Here is a 14,902-nt window from a genome sequence, read left to right on the forward strand (position 1 = left end):
CTGGAAGGCGGATGACTCTCCGCGTAAGGCCGCGGGTGGCAGCGGGAGTCGGGACTTGGAATGTGGTTGCAGAGGGATCCCAAGTCGCTGTCTGGAGGAGCCTATCGGAGCCAGGTGTCGGTGAGGCGATCCGAACAACTGAAGCAGGCAGAGAGAAGATCAGCTGCATGTTGGGTGACTCCCCTGTTGAGAAGCCCGTGACGGGAGCCGCCAGGTAAAGAAGACACAGGTGAGAAACCGTCCAGATCACGAATCATCTCGGAAACCGCTTCAGCCACACAACCACCACGCCCCCTCGCTAAGCTGCAAGCGTGGCGATTATTTATTTAAAATTGGCCTCTTGACGTGAGCTGTGGACCCGCTATACCCGTCCAACCCGTGTGGTATTTACAGGTGTTGCACCGTGTTGGCCATTATGGATCATTCTCATTACATATTATACTGTAGACTCAAAATGTGTGTAAGCCGGTGGAAGACTCAGGCCACTCTATTAAATTTGCTTCTTCTAGTTCAATCAGTCATCTCCAGGGTCCTCAGTTTGCATCCTGTAGTCTGGTCATAATTTTGTTAGGAATGGCACCTTTTATTCATTTGTTTTGTGTCAACTGCCTGAACTAAAATTCATTTTGACTTCTTGTTAGAAGTTTTCACACATGTGGTGCACCTTGTCAGAGCCTACTTTGTAAAGTGTGTCATTACTATTCCGCTGAAATTTTGAGGATAGTTACTTGGTCGTCACCATGGAAACCTTGCCCATGATGCACTGGGACATCATTGACATGACTGTGTAACGGGCACCTTTGCAGCTTATTTAAGTTGCAGTCTTATTATTCTCATTTTTGTTTTTTGGCTCCTGACAACAACAACAACATTTATTTCTATAGCACATTTTCATACAAATAATGTACTGTAGCTCAAAGTGCTTTACATAATGAAGAAAAGAGAAATAAAAGACAAAGTAAGAATTAGAATAAGACTACTCTAATTAACATAGAATAAGAGTAAGATCCGATGGCCAGGGAGGACAGAAAAAAAAAAAAAAAAAAGCTCCGGACGGCTGGAGAAAAAATAATAAAATCTGCAGGAGTTCCAGGCCATGAGACCACCCAGTCCCCACTGGACATTCTACCTAACATAAATGAAACAGTCCTCTTTGTATTTAGGGTTCTCATGGAAGGACTTGATGATGATGGTCATGTAGACTTCTGGCTTTCAATCCATCAATGGAGGAACATCACAGTGCTTTGATTAGGTGGTGGTGGCACAGGTCGCCACCACAGAAAATCGGGAAAAGAAACAGAAGAGAGAGTAGGGGTCAGTATGGATTTTAGAGCCATCATGAATAGTTATAATAATGAACTGAATATAAAGTATCAGGATTAGATGACGGTGAATTTATGAGAATGCCATGTTAAAGTCATGTGTTTTTAGCAGTTTTTTTAAAGTGCTCCACTGTATCAGCCTGGTGAATTCCTATTGGCAGGCTATTCCAGATTTTAGGTGCATAGCAGCAGAAGGCCGCCCGCCTCACCATTTCTTTTAAGTTTAGCTTTTGGAATTCTAAGCCGACCCTCATTTGAGGATCTAAGGTTACGATTTGGAATAAAAGATGTCAGACATTCTGATATATAAGGTGGAGTGAGATTATTTAAGGCTTTATAAACCATAAGCAGTATTTTAAAGTCAATTCTGAATGACACAGGTAACCAGTGTAGTGACGCTAAGACTGGGGTGATGTGCTTGAATTTTCTTTTCCTAGTTAGGATTTTAGCAGCTGCCTTCTGCACTCGTTGCAAATGATTTATGTCTTTTTTGGGTAGTCCTGAGAGGAGTGCGTTACAGTAATCTGGACGACTGAAACCAAAAGCGTGAACTAATTTTTCATCATCTTTTAATGATATAAAGAGGTCTAACTTTTGCTATGTTTCTTAAGTGAAAAAATGCTGTCCTAGTGGTCTGATGAATATGCAATTTAAAATTTAGGTTACAGTCAACAGTTCTTTACAACAGAAATTCCAGTAGCTTTGTACTTTTGACTTTACATTTTTGGCTAGAAATTTGGTTTCATAGAATTTCTTTCTGATTTCTTGTAATAACCCTGCCCATTAATGACCACACTATTTTTTCTAGCTCATCGCTAAAAAGATTCTTTTTACCGACTACAATGAGTTTCATGGATGATAAATGAGCATCCCGTCAGTGATAGATTGTGCTTCTTTGCCCACCCTGAAGACCATAATGGAAGGACTACATGGACGGGGGCACAACCCAGCCAGGGTGTCTTACCAACCTCATCCTTGATGGGATAAAAGAAAAATGCATGTACTGGGTGAAGCTGGGTACCAGGAGAAATTCATTCCCTACACATAATGTGGCAGTGTTCCTCTTGGATGATTCCATTTAGGACAGCCGCAGGGTAATATGAAATATGGACTGTGGAAGCGTAGCCCAATCATGGTCATTGAGTGCCACCAGAGGGTGCTGCCAAGGGAGAACAGCCCTGGTGTCCATATACTTCTTACAGGGCAATGTCCTAACACTGGAAGCATTCCTGGGTGTGGCATTAAAGGCTTTTATTCTCAGAGTGAATTATTATCTGAGAACAAGGCACACGATTCTCATTCATTTGATTTGCAAACTGAATCATTACCCAAGAACAAGGCACATGATTCTCATTTGATTCTCTGACTGAATTATTATCTGAGAACAAGGCACACAATTCTCATTCATTTCATCCTCAGACTGAATCTGACCAGAAAGCAGGAGACAGAGCTGGTGGAAGCACAGTTAAAGATGCTAAGATCTGTAATGGGTGTGATGAGGATGGACAGGATTTGAAATGAGGACATGAGAGGGTCAGCTCAGTTGGGATGGTTGGGAGACAAAGTCAGAGAGGCGAGATTGCGTTGGTTTGGACATGTGCAGAGGAGAGATGCTGAGTATATTGGGAGAAGGATGTTAAGATAGAGCGGCCAGGAAAGAGGAAAAGAAGAAGGCCGAAGAGAAGGTTTATGGATGTGGTGAGAGAGGACATGCAGGTGATGGGTGCAACAGAAAAAGATGCAGAGGACAGAAAGATATGGAAGAAGATGATCCACTGTGGCGACCCCTAATGGAAGCAGCTGAAAGAAGAAGAAGGCACATGATTCTCATCACTTGATTCTTGAACTGAATCATTACCCAAGAATGATTCACACAATTCTCCTCCATTTGATTTTCAAACTAAATCATTATCTAAGAGCAAGGCATGTGATTCTCATCCATTTGATTTGCAAACTGAATCCTAACCCAAGAATGAGGCACACGATTCTTGACCATTTCATTCTCAGAATAAATCGTTTCCTCACGAATGAAGCACACGATTCTGATTCTCATCTGATTCTTGAACTGAATCATTACCCGAGAATGAGGCACAAATTTCTTGTCCATTTAATTCTCAAACTGAATCATTATCTGAGAACAAGGCAAGTAATTCTCATTCATTTAATTTGCAAACTGAATCATTACCCAATAATGAGGCAAGCAATTCTTGTTCATTTCATTCTTGGACTGAATCATCACCCAAGAACGATGCACTTGATTCTCATTAATTTGATTCTCGGACTGAATTGTTATTCAAGAATGAGGCACATGATTCTCATCCGTTTGATTTGCAAAATGAATTATTACCCAAGAATGAGGCACGATTCGTGTCCATTTCATCCTCAGAATGAATCATTACCCAAGAATGAAGCACACGTTTCTGATTCTCATTTGACTCTTGAACTGAATCATTACCCAAGAATGAGGCACACGATTCTCATTCGTTTGATTCTCAGACTGAATCATTACCTGAGAACGAGGTACATGACTCTCACTCATTTGTGGTACACTAGACAGTCAGATTGGTGTTGTCACAGGTGTGGAGCTGAGCAGACACCATAACAGGATGTAAAACAGCCAGTCAGCACCGACTCCATGATGCTCCCGTAAAGCTGATTATCAGAGACAGAAACATCCAGGCTTCCTACGGATGCCCTAGGAAGTAAAGGCTTTAGAGAGTGCTGATGATACCTCTTCAAAGCAGCACTTAGCAGATACACCTTTGGCAGCCATGACGGCTTTTAATCTGTGTGAACAGTCTCCTGAGAAATATATATTTCTGGAAAATCGCCTCAAATTCTATATTTTTTAAGCAAAAAGCGACTTACTAAACTGATATTTAGCATTAATTGCTTCTCTTACTGTAATCATTATCATCATGCGCACCAGGCCATGGCTAGCAGATACGTAAGTGCTCATTTGTCATCTCAGAATAGACACTTTTCATCTCGGGTAGAGTGCATAAATCCTCTCATCGCAAATTATGCAAGACACGGCACCGTGGTCTACACCATGACGTCCTGCAGCTGCACTCCAGCACACTCCGTGTGGCGTTTGACAAGGTAGCTAACAGCTGGGCTGCCAAGCTGCTGATTTATATGTCATCGATGCACAGAGGAGTTCACGAGGGCCGATTTCATTAGCCCAATTCTCACATCAGTAAAAATGCCAACTGAGAAAAAAGAAAAAAAAAAGGAAAATAAATACGCAACGCTGATTCACAACTGTTCTGATAGCAAGCCTCGTCCTTGACATTAGCATCTCAATATCTTTCTGCCTGATAATCTTCATTATGTGAAATGGAAGCCTGGGGGCACTGGGTCTTTCTGGTGGGTTGTTTCCCTCCTGCTTGTTCTGACAGCTGTGATCACCCCTTTGTTTAGCCTGGCATTTTGTTTTATTAAAATAAATAAATAGTCAGATATTGTGCTCGTTTCACAAACTTGGCATCATTCTGGGTTGTTGAAGCCTGATAAAATGGAGGCATTCTGATTCCTTAATGGTGAAGCGGAGTCACCCACTTTGACTCATATTTTTATTTCTATTATTATTTTACAAAATAAACTAAAAATATTGGCACGCAGCCCAAAAAATGAAAAAATATAGCTTAGGGTGATGCTAAGAAAGAAACAGGAGAACAAAAAACAACAAAACAATGGGCTCAGTGTCATGAAGCCTAACTACAGTATACCACAGATATGCAAGTCATGGTGATGAGTCTTCCAGAATTTGGTACGAGTGGAGTTGTACACTCGACCTGAGATGAAACGCGTCAGTTCTGCAGATGACAAATGCGCACTTACATATCTGCTAGCCATGGCACAATTCTTTATGACTACAGATAGAATGCACTGGTGAGACCACATCTGGAAGTAACATGTGCAGTACTAAAATGTCTGTCTGTCTGTCTTATCCTGCCAAGTATACTAAAATGAATGTCTGTCTATCTATCTATCTATCTACAGTATCCTAAAATGAATGTCTATCTATCTATCTATCTATCTATCTTATTATATAGTGCTTGTCTATCTACCTATCTATCCTAAAATTAATGTCTATCTATCTATCTATCTATCTATCTATCTATCTATCTATCTATCTATCTATCTATCTATCTATCAATCATATAGTGCCTTTCATATCTATCTATCTATCTATCCTGCCTACTATACTAAGATTAAAATCTATATATCTTTTACAATGCCTCTTCTATCTATCTATCGATCTATTTAGGGCTCTCTGGCCTAGGATTTGATTTATTCAATTTCTTTATTTTGATCTTTACAATTTCTCCCCATCTTTCTCAATGCCATTTCTATCTATCTTATTATATAGTGCTTGTCTATCTATCTATCTATCTATCTTAAAATTAATGTCTGTCTATCTATCTATCTATCTATCTATCTATCTATCTATCTATCTATCTATCTATCTATCTATCTATCTATCTATCTATCTATCTATCTCTCTCTTATTCTGCTAGCTATACTAAAATTAATGTCTCTCTATTTATCCTTTTATCTACCTATTATATAGTGCCTTTCATAAATATCTATCTATTATACAGTGCCTTTTATATCTATCCATCTCTTATAGTGCCTTTCACAACTATCTACAAGTATCTCTCTATCTAATATGTTTATGTCCCTCTTTATATTCAACAAATGAATTACACAAAACTAAACCTTATAAAAATATTGTCATTTCTTTGATTCTAATCATTGGCTTTTAATTTCAATTTAAAGAAGACAGTTCTGCACATTCTGTGTCATTCGCTGACTCTTTTGAGTTCAAATTGAATCATTCAGCAAAGAAAAGCAAGCAACAGTGGCTGCCAACATTCTGGCACAAAGTTTATCTAGCACTTTGATTTTCTCACTAAGCCACATCACTGACTTTTCACGTTTGAGCTCAGAGCCTGAAGGACATGCAATACGCTTTGGGGCCATAATTGCAATGCAAAATGTAATTTTGTTTAAGCAAAATAATAAAAATATGCAATGAATGCACAGGGAGCTCTTTACAACAACAGCATTTATTTCTATAGCACGTTTTCATACAAATGATGTAACTCAAAGTGCTTTAGAAGGTGAAGAAAGAAAAAAATATATAAAAATAAGATTAGACAATACTAAATAACAAAGAATAAATATAAATAAAATTTAAAATTTCTCTACTTCGTTGGGCCCTTGATCAAGGCCCTTAACCTGCAATCGCTCCGTCCTGGGTATTTTGTTTATCAATCAATCAATCAATCAATCAATCAACATTTATTTATATAGCACATATTCATACAAAAAAATGTAGCTCAAAGTGCTTTACAAAATGAATAGAAAAATAGAAGACAGAATAAAAAATAAACATAAGTCAACATTAATTAACATAGAATAAGAGTAAGGTCCGATGGCCAGGGTGGACAGAAAAACAAAAAAACTCCAAAGGCTGGAGAAAAAAATAAAATCTGTAGGGATTCCAGACCAAGAGACCACCCAGTCCCCTCTGGGCATCTGCATCCAGCCCTGGATGTGGGCCCTCCAATCTGCAGGGAAACATCTGGGGGTAGGTGGTAAAATTGGCACTCCAGCCACCATAAAAAAACCTCCAACTCGTTCCATGCCATCTGAAGTAGTGTGGTGCCGAGGTATCACCCTTTGCATGGCTGCACTTGGGTCCTCATCTGGGATCCTGAGTTGGTTTGTCATGTGGTGGATGCAGCAACGCGCTTTATCAGCGCCTGCTCCTAACCTCCTTCTCCATACTAGCCACTCCCGAAACTTGCTCACATTGTGATTCAGGTATCTCTGCAGCCTGGAGCCTCCAACTTGGAACTCTAAAAACAGGAGGATTTAATTTATTTGAAAGTACTTGGTGTTATCTGAGTCAGATAACCCTCCCACAATTCTAATTTTAACTGTAGTGCAGCCTGGTGGAGGGTCTGGAAGTTTGCAGCTGGACTCTATTGGTGCCCATTAGTGTCAACTCCACCTTTGTGGACAGCCCACTGAAGTCAACTCCACCTACTTGGACCACCCACTGAAGTCAACTCCATCTAATTGGACAACCCACTGATGTCAACTCCTCCTACTTGGAACACCCAATAAAGTCAACTCCACCTACTTGGGTCGCCCACTGGTGTCAACTTCACCTACTTGGACCGCCCACTGGAGTCAACTCCACCGATTTTGACAGCCCACTGATTTAAACTCCACCTACTTGGACCACCCAATGGAGTCACAGGGCGCAAGGCAGGAAACAAACCCCTGGCAGGGCACCAGCCCAACACAGGGCACACGCACACACACCAAGCACACACTAGGGACAATTTAGGATCACAAATGCACCAAACCTGCATGTCTTTGGACTGTGGGAGCACACAGAGGAAACCCACGCAGATACGGGGAGAACACGCAAACTCCAAGCAGGGAGGACCTGGGAAGTGAACCCAGGTCTTCTAACTGCGAGGCAGCAGCGCTACCCACTGCGCCACTCTACCCCTTTTCTAATTATTTTTAAATTATTGCCACTAAAGGCAAGACAAACTTTCTTCCTTAATATTAATTGTCTCGTTTTCTAAGAGTCAGGACCCCAAACTGCTCTTCTTCTTTCTTTTTTTCTTTTCCTTCAATAGCTGCCAATCAACATTGAGATGCAAAGGAGGCCAAGAGCTAAGCAGCTAAATTGGTCCCATTTGCATCCATTTGTTTGCTCATTAAATGCAGTAACATCTGCTTTAATAAAATACTTGAAAGAATGAGGAGTACGGAGCTGCAGAACATTTGGATGATACTCTTAGAGAAAGGAAATGAGCAATATTTAGAAATGATCGTAGCGAAGTAAGAGCACTGCCATGAATTAAATCATATTTCACCCAACAGCAAATTAAGAAGCTCGTTGCAGAAAAACCCTCCAGTCACTGCAGCCCCCCAACAATGGAGTCTGATGCCCTGCAGAAGAGCATACACTGCACACACAGTGCCCTCCATAATGTGTGGGACAAGGACACGTTTTTTTCTTGATTTCCCCCTCCGCTCCACAGTTGAAAATTACAAATCAAACAATTCAGACATCGTGATTAAAAGTGCACTTGGCAGACTTTCATTTATTTGTACTTAACCCTTTTTCTACGCCGTCCCCCCACTTCAGGGCACCATAATGTGTGGACACAGCAATGGCAGGTCTATTAAAGCCATTGTCATATTTAGTTCTTTGTCGCATATCCCAGCATACATGCAATGCCTGCCTGAAGTCTGCGATTCATCAGCATCACCAGGTGCCGAGGGTCTCCTCTGGTGATGCTCTGCCAAGTTTTCTAATGCAGCCATCTTCAGCTCCTGCTTGTTTTGGTGGGCTCGTCCCCTTAAATTTTCTCTTCAGCATATGGAAGGCCTGCTCAGTTGGATTTTAATCAGATGACTGACTTGGCCATTCAAGAATTTCCCATTGTTTAGCTTTGATAAGCTCCTGTATGGCCTCAGCAGTGTGCTTGGCTCATTACCTTGCCCAGTTAATTTGGAGGTCTTGACTGGAACTCGAGTAGATCAGATGTTTCTACACACCTCAGAATTCATTGTGCGTCTGCCGTCAGCAGTTCCATTAACAATGAAGAGAAGTGTGCCAGGACCTGTGCCAGCCATACATGCCTAAGCCAGAACATCCCCAGCACCACCATGTCTAACAGATGAGGTGGTCTGCTTTGGATCTCGTGCAGTTCCTTTTCATCTCCACACTTTGTTCTTGTCGTCACTCTGATGAGGTTCATTTTTGTCTCATTGGCCCACAAGACCTTATCCCAGATTTCTGCAGGGTTTTGTAAGTCCTGTTTCACAAACTGTAATCTGGCAATCTTGTTTTTGTGGTTTTTATCTTGCAGTTTGTCCTCTGTGTTTCTGGTCATGGAGTCTTCTGCTGATAGTCGTCTCTGGCACGCACACACATCGGCCCCCTGAAGACTGACAGATCAGAAACAGGCAGGCACTGGGGGCTTTTTCTTTACTGTAGTGAGAATTCATCTCTCATCAGCAGTAGAGGTCTTCCATGGGTAACAATGGTCTTGAATTTTCTCCATTTGTACACAATATGTCTGACTGTGGATTGGTGGAGTCCAAAGTCTTTAGAGATGGTTTTGTAACCTTTTCCAGCCTGATGAGCATCAACAACTCTTTTTGTGAGGTCCTCAGAAATCTCCTTTGTTCGTGCCATGATAACAAACGTGTTGTGAAGAGCAGACTGTGATAGATCCTGTTCTTTAAATAACACAGGGTGCCCACTCACACCTGACTGGCATCCCATTGACTCAAATTTCACCTTCAAACTAACTGATCATCCTAGAGGTTCACATACTTTTGCCACTCACAAATATGTAATATTCGATCATTTTCCTCAATAAATAAATGACCAAGTATAATATTTTTGTCTCATTTTTTTAACTGGTTTCTCTTTATCTACTTTTAGGACTTGAGTGAAGATCTGATGATGTTTTAGGTCATATTTATGCAGAAATATAGAAAATCCTAAAGGGTTCACAAACTTTCAAGCACAACTGTATTATCTCTTTATTTTTTGGATTGCCACATCATCTATCCATCCATCCATTATCCAACCCACTATATCCTAAATACAGGGTCACGGGGGTCGGCTGGAGCCAATCCCAGCCAACACAGGGCGCAAAGCAGGAAACAAACCCCAGGCAGGGTGCCAGCCCACCGCAGGACGCACACAGGCACACACACACACCAAGCACACACTAGGGACAATTTAGAATCACCAATTCACCTAACCTGCATGTCTTTGGACTGTGGGAGGAAACCAGAGCACCCGGATGAAATCCACACAGACTTGGGGAGAACATGCAAACTCCACGCAGGGAGGACCCGGGAAGCGAACTCAGGTCTCCTAACTGCGAGGCAGCAGTGCTACCACTGTGTCACCGTGATCCCGCATCATATTCTATTATCCATCCATCCATTATCCAACCCGCCAAATCTAAACTATAGGGTCACGGGGGTCTGCTGGAGCCAATCCCAGTCAACACAAAGGCGCAAGGCAGGAAACAAACCCCGGGCAGGGTGCCAGCCCACCGCAGATATTTTTTTATTTTATATTTATCTTTTGTATTCTGTGTTGTCCTTGTCCTTGCACCAACACCATCAAGACAAATTCCTATTAGATATTAGTGCACCTGGCCAAACAAAGTGGATTCTGATAAGGTAAAGGCAGCATGGGAAAAAAATAACCAAATAACAAGAGTAGCCATAAACATTCACACTAGAGTTAATATTTTGTATGCTATTCCCTTCTGGCAGAATGTTGTCCTCTTTAATGGGCTTGTGATTTTAGTGACTGTTTAATGAGGAGTAAATCCCACCTGCTTTTGAAGGATTCTGGAGGCTTCAGTTCCACGGTGTCCGCCAGCCCCTGCACCTTTACCACATAGAGCTTCACGGAAGGGTTAGTCTGGCCAGCCTAAGAGAAGAGAAATGACATATTAATTAAGAGACGTGTACTAAGATGTGAGTTTGACCTTTTGTCTGATCAACTTTCTATTAAAACTGCAGTAATACCCAAGCACATACAGTAAGCCAGGAATAAAAAGATCAACAAGGTAGAAACATAACAAGACCCTCACCTTGTGGAGAGGGGACTGTGGGTATCGCAGTTTTATGATGCTGTATGACAAACACGTTCACATTGCTCAGACACACAACATCTCCATAGAATAAAACCAAACAAATCACGCATGCCTTCAAAAACACTCATATAATAAGTTTAAGTGCCACACAGATGGACTAGAATCCCAACCAGGAGAGGGGAAGGTTCATTACTCAGATGGAAGGCCCCAAGCGGATGGGCAGACGTCCTGACTGAGAGAGAGAGAGAGAGCGAGAGAGAAGGGTTCTTTAACCAGATTGGAGGCCCCAGGTGGATGGTTTATAGCAGGGGGTCCCCAAATCCGGTCCTGGAGGACCCCAGTGGCTGCAGGTTTTCATTCTAACCCTTTTCTTAATAAGTGACCTGTTTTTGCTTATAATTAACTTCTTTGGAATTGCAGGGGGTCCTCGGGTTACGACACAGTTCCCTTCCTACAACAGTGATGTAACTCGAATTTTGGTGTAAGTCGAAACGCACCCTAGCCTAAGTCACTTACCTATCCTAACACATTTGCAAAATCATTATCTAGAACATAAAAACACAACCAAGCCACAGAAAAAGGAAAAGGACATAAATATACTGTAGTGTACACTGTACTGTAATAATAGAAAAAATGACAAAAAAAATGAGTGTAAAAAAATTCCTTACCTTTATTCCTTCTGATCTCTTCCATCCATACATTATCCAACCCGCTATATCCTAACTACAGGGTCACAGGGGTCTGCTGGAGCCAATCCCAGCCAACACAGGGAGATGGAAGTTTCTTAAACACAATAAGGAAGTTGGAGGATTGAATGATGGTGGGCAGTCCGTTCCTCTAACCAGGAACTATACGTGAAAAGGGTCTGGACGGGGATTGAATACCATACTGAGGTGGTATCTTCAGCTAGATGTCATTCACCAGCAGAACTGAATGGTCAAGAAGGAGTGTAGGATCTCACCAGTGTCTCTCTACCCTTTGACTACTCTATTGGATTTGAATTTAACAGGCGCCGCTACAAGAAGCCAATGTAGTGATCGTGCTAGTGTGGGATCAGAGAGGTTCAGACACACACACACACGGCTACAGAGGAACGGTGCTAAAGTCACACGTAAAGTGACAGATATCATATATTTTGTCTTCCACAGGTAACACTGCTAGCATAACATATTCTGCCAGTTCCTAAAAACCAGCGCCTGCTCAAAGGTTTTTAGGTTTTGAGAGCTGGAGGTTCCTTAAACATAATATGAGAATTGGTGTCTCCCTACCCTTTGACTACTCTATTAGATTTGAATTTAACAGGCGCCACTACAAGAAGCCAATGTAGTGATCGTGCTAGTATGGGATCAGAGAGGTTAAGACACACACACACATGGCTACAGAGGAGCGGAATCAAAGTCACACGTAGAGTGACAGATATCATATATTTTGTCTTCGACAGGTAACATGACTAGTATAACACAATCTGCTAATTCTTAAAACCAGCACCTGCTTGAAGGTTTATAGATTTTGGGAGTTGGAAGTTTCTTAAACACAATAAGGGAGTCGGAGGTTTGAATGGTGGTGGGCAGTCCATTTCTCCAACCAGGAACTATACGTGAAAAGAGTCTGGACGGGGATTGGATACCATACAGAGGTGGCATCACTAGATGTTATTCACCAGCAGAATTGAGTGGTCGAGAAGGAGTGTAGGATCTCACCAGTGTCGCTCTACCCTTTGACTACTCTATTGGATTTGAATTTAACAGGCGCCGCTACAAGAAGCCAATGTAATGATCGTGCTAGTGTGGGATCAGAGAGGTTCAGATACACACACAGATAAAGATGAAATGCGGCAAAGTCACATATACGGTGATGGATACCATATATTTTGTCTTCCACAGGTAACACTGCTAGCATAACATATTCTGCCAGTTCTTAAAACCAGCGCCTGCTCAAAGGTTTTTAGGTTTTGAGAGCTGGAAGTTCTTCAAACACAATATGAGAATTGGTGTCTCCCTATCCTTTGACTACTCTATTAGATTTGAATTTAACAGGCGCTGCTACAGGAAGCCAATGTTGTGATCATGCTAGTGTGGGATGAGAGGTTCAGACACACACACACACGGCTACAGAGGAACGGCACCAAAGTCACACGTGAAGTGACAGATATCATATATTTTTTCTTCGACAGGTAACATGACTAGTATAACACAATCTGCTAATTCCTAAAACCAGCACCTGCTCGAAGGTTTATAGATTTTATGAGTTGGAAGTTTCTTAAACACAATAAGGGAGTTGGAGGATTGAATGGTGGTGGGCAGTCGTTCCTCCAACCAGGAACTATACGTGAAAAGAGTCTGGACGGGGATTGGATACCATACAGAGGTGGCATCACTAGATGTTATTCACCAGCAGAATTGAGTGGTCGAGAAGGAGTGTAGGATCTCACCAGTGTCGCTCTACCCTTTGACTACTCTATTGGATTTGAATTTAACAGGCGCCGCTACAAGAAGCCAATGTAGTGATCGTGCTAGTGTGGGATCAGAGAGGTTCAGATACACACACAGATAAAGATGAAATGCGGCAAAGTCACATATACGGTGATGGATACCATATATTTTGTTCAACAAGTAACACAACTAGTATAACACATTCTGCTAATTCCTAAAACCAGCGCCTGCTTGAAGGTTTTTAGGTTTTGGGAGCAGAAAGTTTGTTAAACACACAATATGAGAGTCAGTGTCTCCCTACTTTTTGACTACTCTATTGGATTTGAATTTAACAGGCGCTGCTACAGGATGCCAATATAGTGATTTCACTAGTGTGGGATAAGAGAGGTTCAGACACACACACACGGATACAGAGGAACGGCACCAAAGTCACATATAGGGTGACGGATATCATATATTTTGTCTTTGACAGGTAACACGGCTAGTATAACACATTCTGCTAATTCTCAAAACCAGCGCCTGCTCGAAGATTTTTAGGTTTCGGGAGTCGGAAGTTTCATAGCAGGAGGCCCTCTACCCAGACTAGCAATTCCACTTGTGTCTTACTAAAGAGCTAAGGAAAATGTAGAAAAGATCAAAGGAACATTTCTTCTAAAGAATGGAATGGATTTGAAGGTTTCAAGCCTCGCGTCCTCTTTACTGAACCTGAAGCCATTGAAAGTCGCCTGAAAGGACGAGAAATGCAGCGACGCTGGCATCTCAAAAAGAAAAGGGCCATTTTGTGTTATCCTTCAAAGAGCTTTGTAAAAGTGAATATGGGGGTGGATGGGGGGGCTGCCTACTTTTACCAGGCCATGCATCTCATTCATCTTTTAATGCACTCGGAGCAGGATGCCATCTTATAGATGCTGGTAGAATATTTATGAGAGTAACATTAGAAACATCGAAACCTGAACCATGTCCTGATGCCTTTTATCTGTTGAACAGATTGTAACGAGACTATGTTTGAATGTCGGATTAAAATATTTAGGTTGCATTTTAGAGCTTGCTAAAACAAAAGATTCTTTTATTAGTTGATTGTCAGTTTAGTAGAGGCTTTTATTTATATACAATTGCTGTGACCCTGAATTTGACTATGTGAGTTTGAAAATGTTATAATAATTCACATTCAGAAATCAGATGGAGCAAGAGATGAATGAATAAAAACTCTCATTATACAATAACTAAAAAAAGTCAAACCCGTGTGTGTCTCTAACAATGATATTTTCTGTAATATATTCATTTTCAGCCTCCTTCGTAATTCATGTTTAGATTTACATATACATTTACACTTATTTGCTTAGCACACGCTTTTTCCCAAAGTGACTTACAGAAGAGGTTGGCATAACTGAGTAAATATCACTCTGGAATCAAGTGTGACAGAACAAGGGTACAAAATCGATCACCGATCAAGTGAAGAGCTTAGAACAAAACACAAGCG

General features: G+C 41.4%; 1 protein-coding gene across 1 annotated transcript in view; it reads right to left on the reverse strand.

Annotated features, from left to right (window-relative positions):
• The window catches only part of LOC120530489 (inactive dipeptidyl peptidase 10-like), a 357,045-nt gene that overhangs the window by 125,562 nt on the left and 216,581 nt on the right, over positions 1–14,902 (reverse strand). Inside the window, exon 10 of the mRNA XM_039754919.1 lies at positions 10,727–10,824. Coding sequence (XP_039610853.1) covers positions 10,727–10,824 — 98 coding nt within the window. The remainder of the gene's footprint in view (positions 1–10,726; positions 10,825–14,902) is intronic.

Source organism: Polypterus senegalus, chromosome 6 (genome assembly GCF_016835505.1).
Source record: "Polypterus senegalus isolate Bchr_013 chromosome 6, ASM1683550v1, whole genome shotgun sequence".
Taxonomy (NCBI): Eukaryota; Metazoa; Chordata; class Cladistia; order Polypteriformes; family Polypteridae; genus Polypterus; species Polypterus senegalus.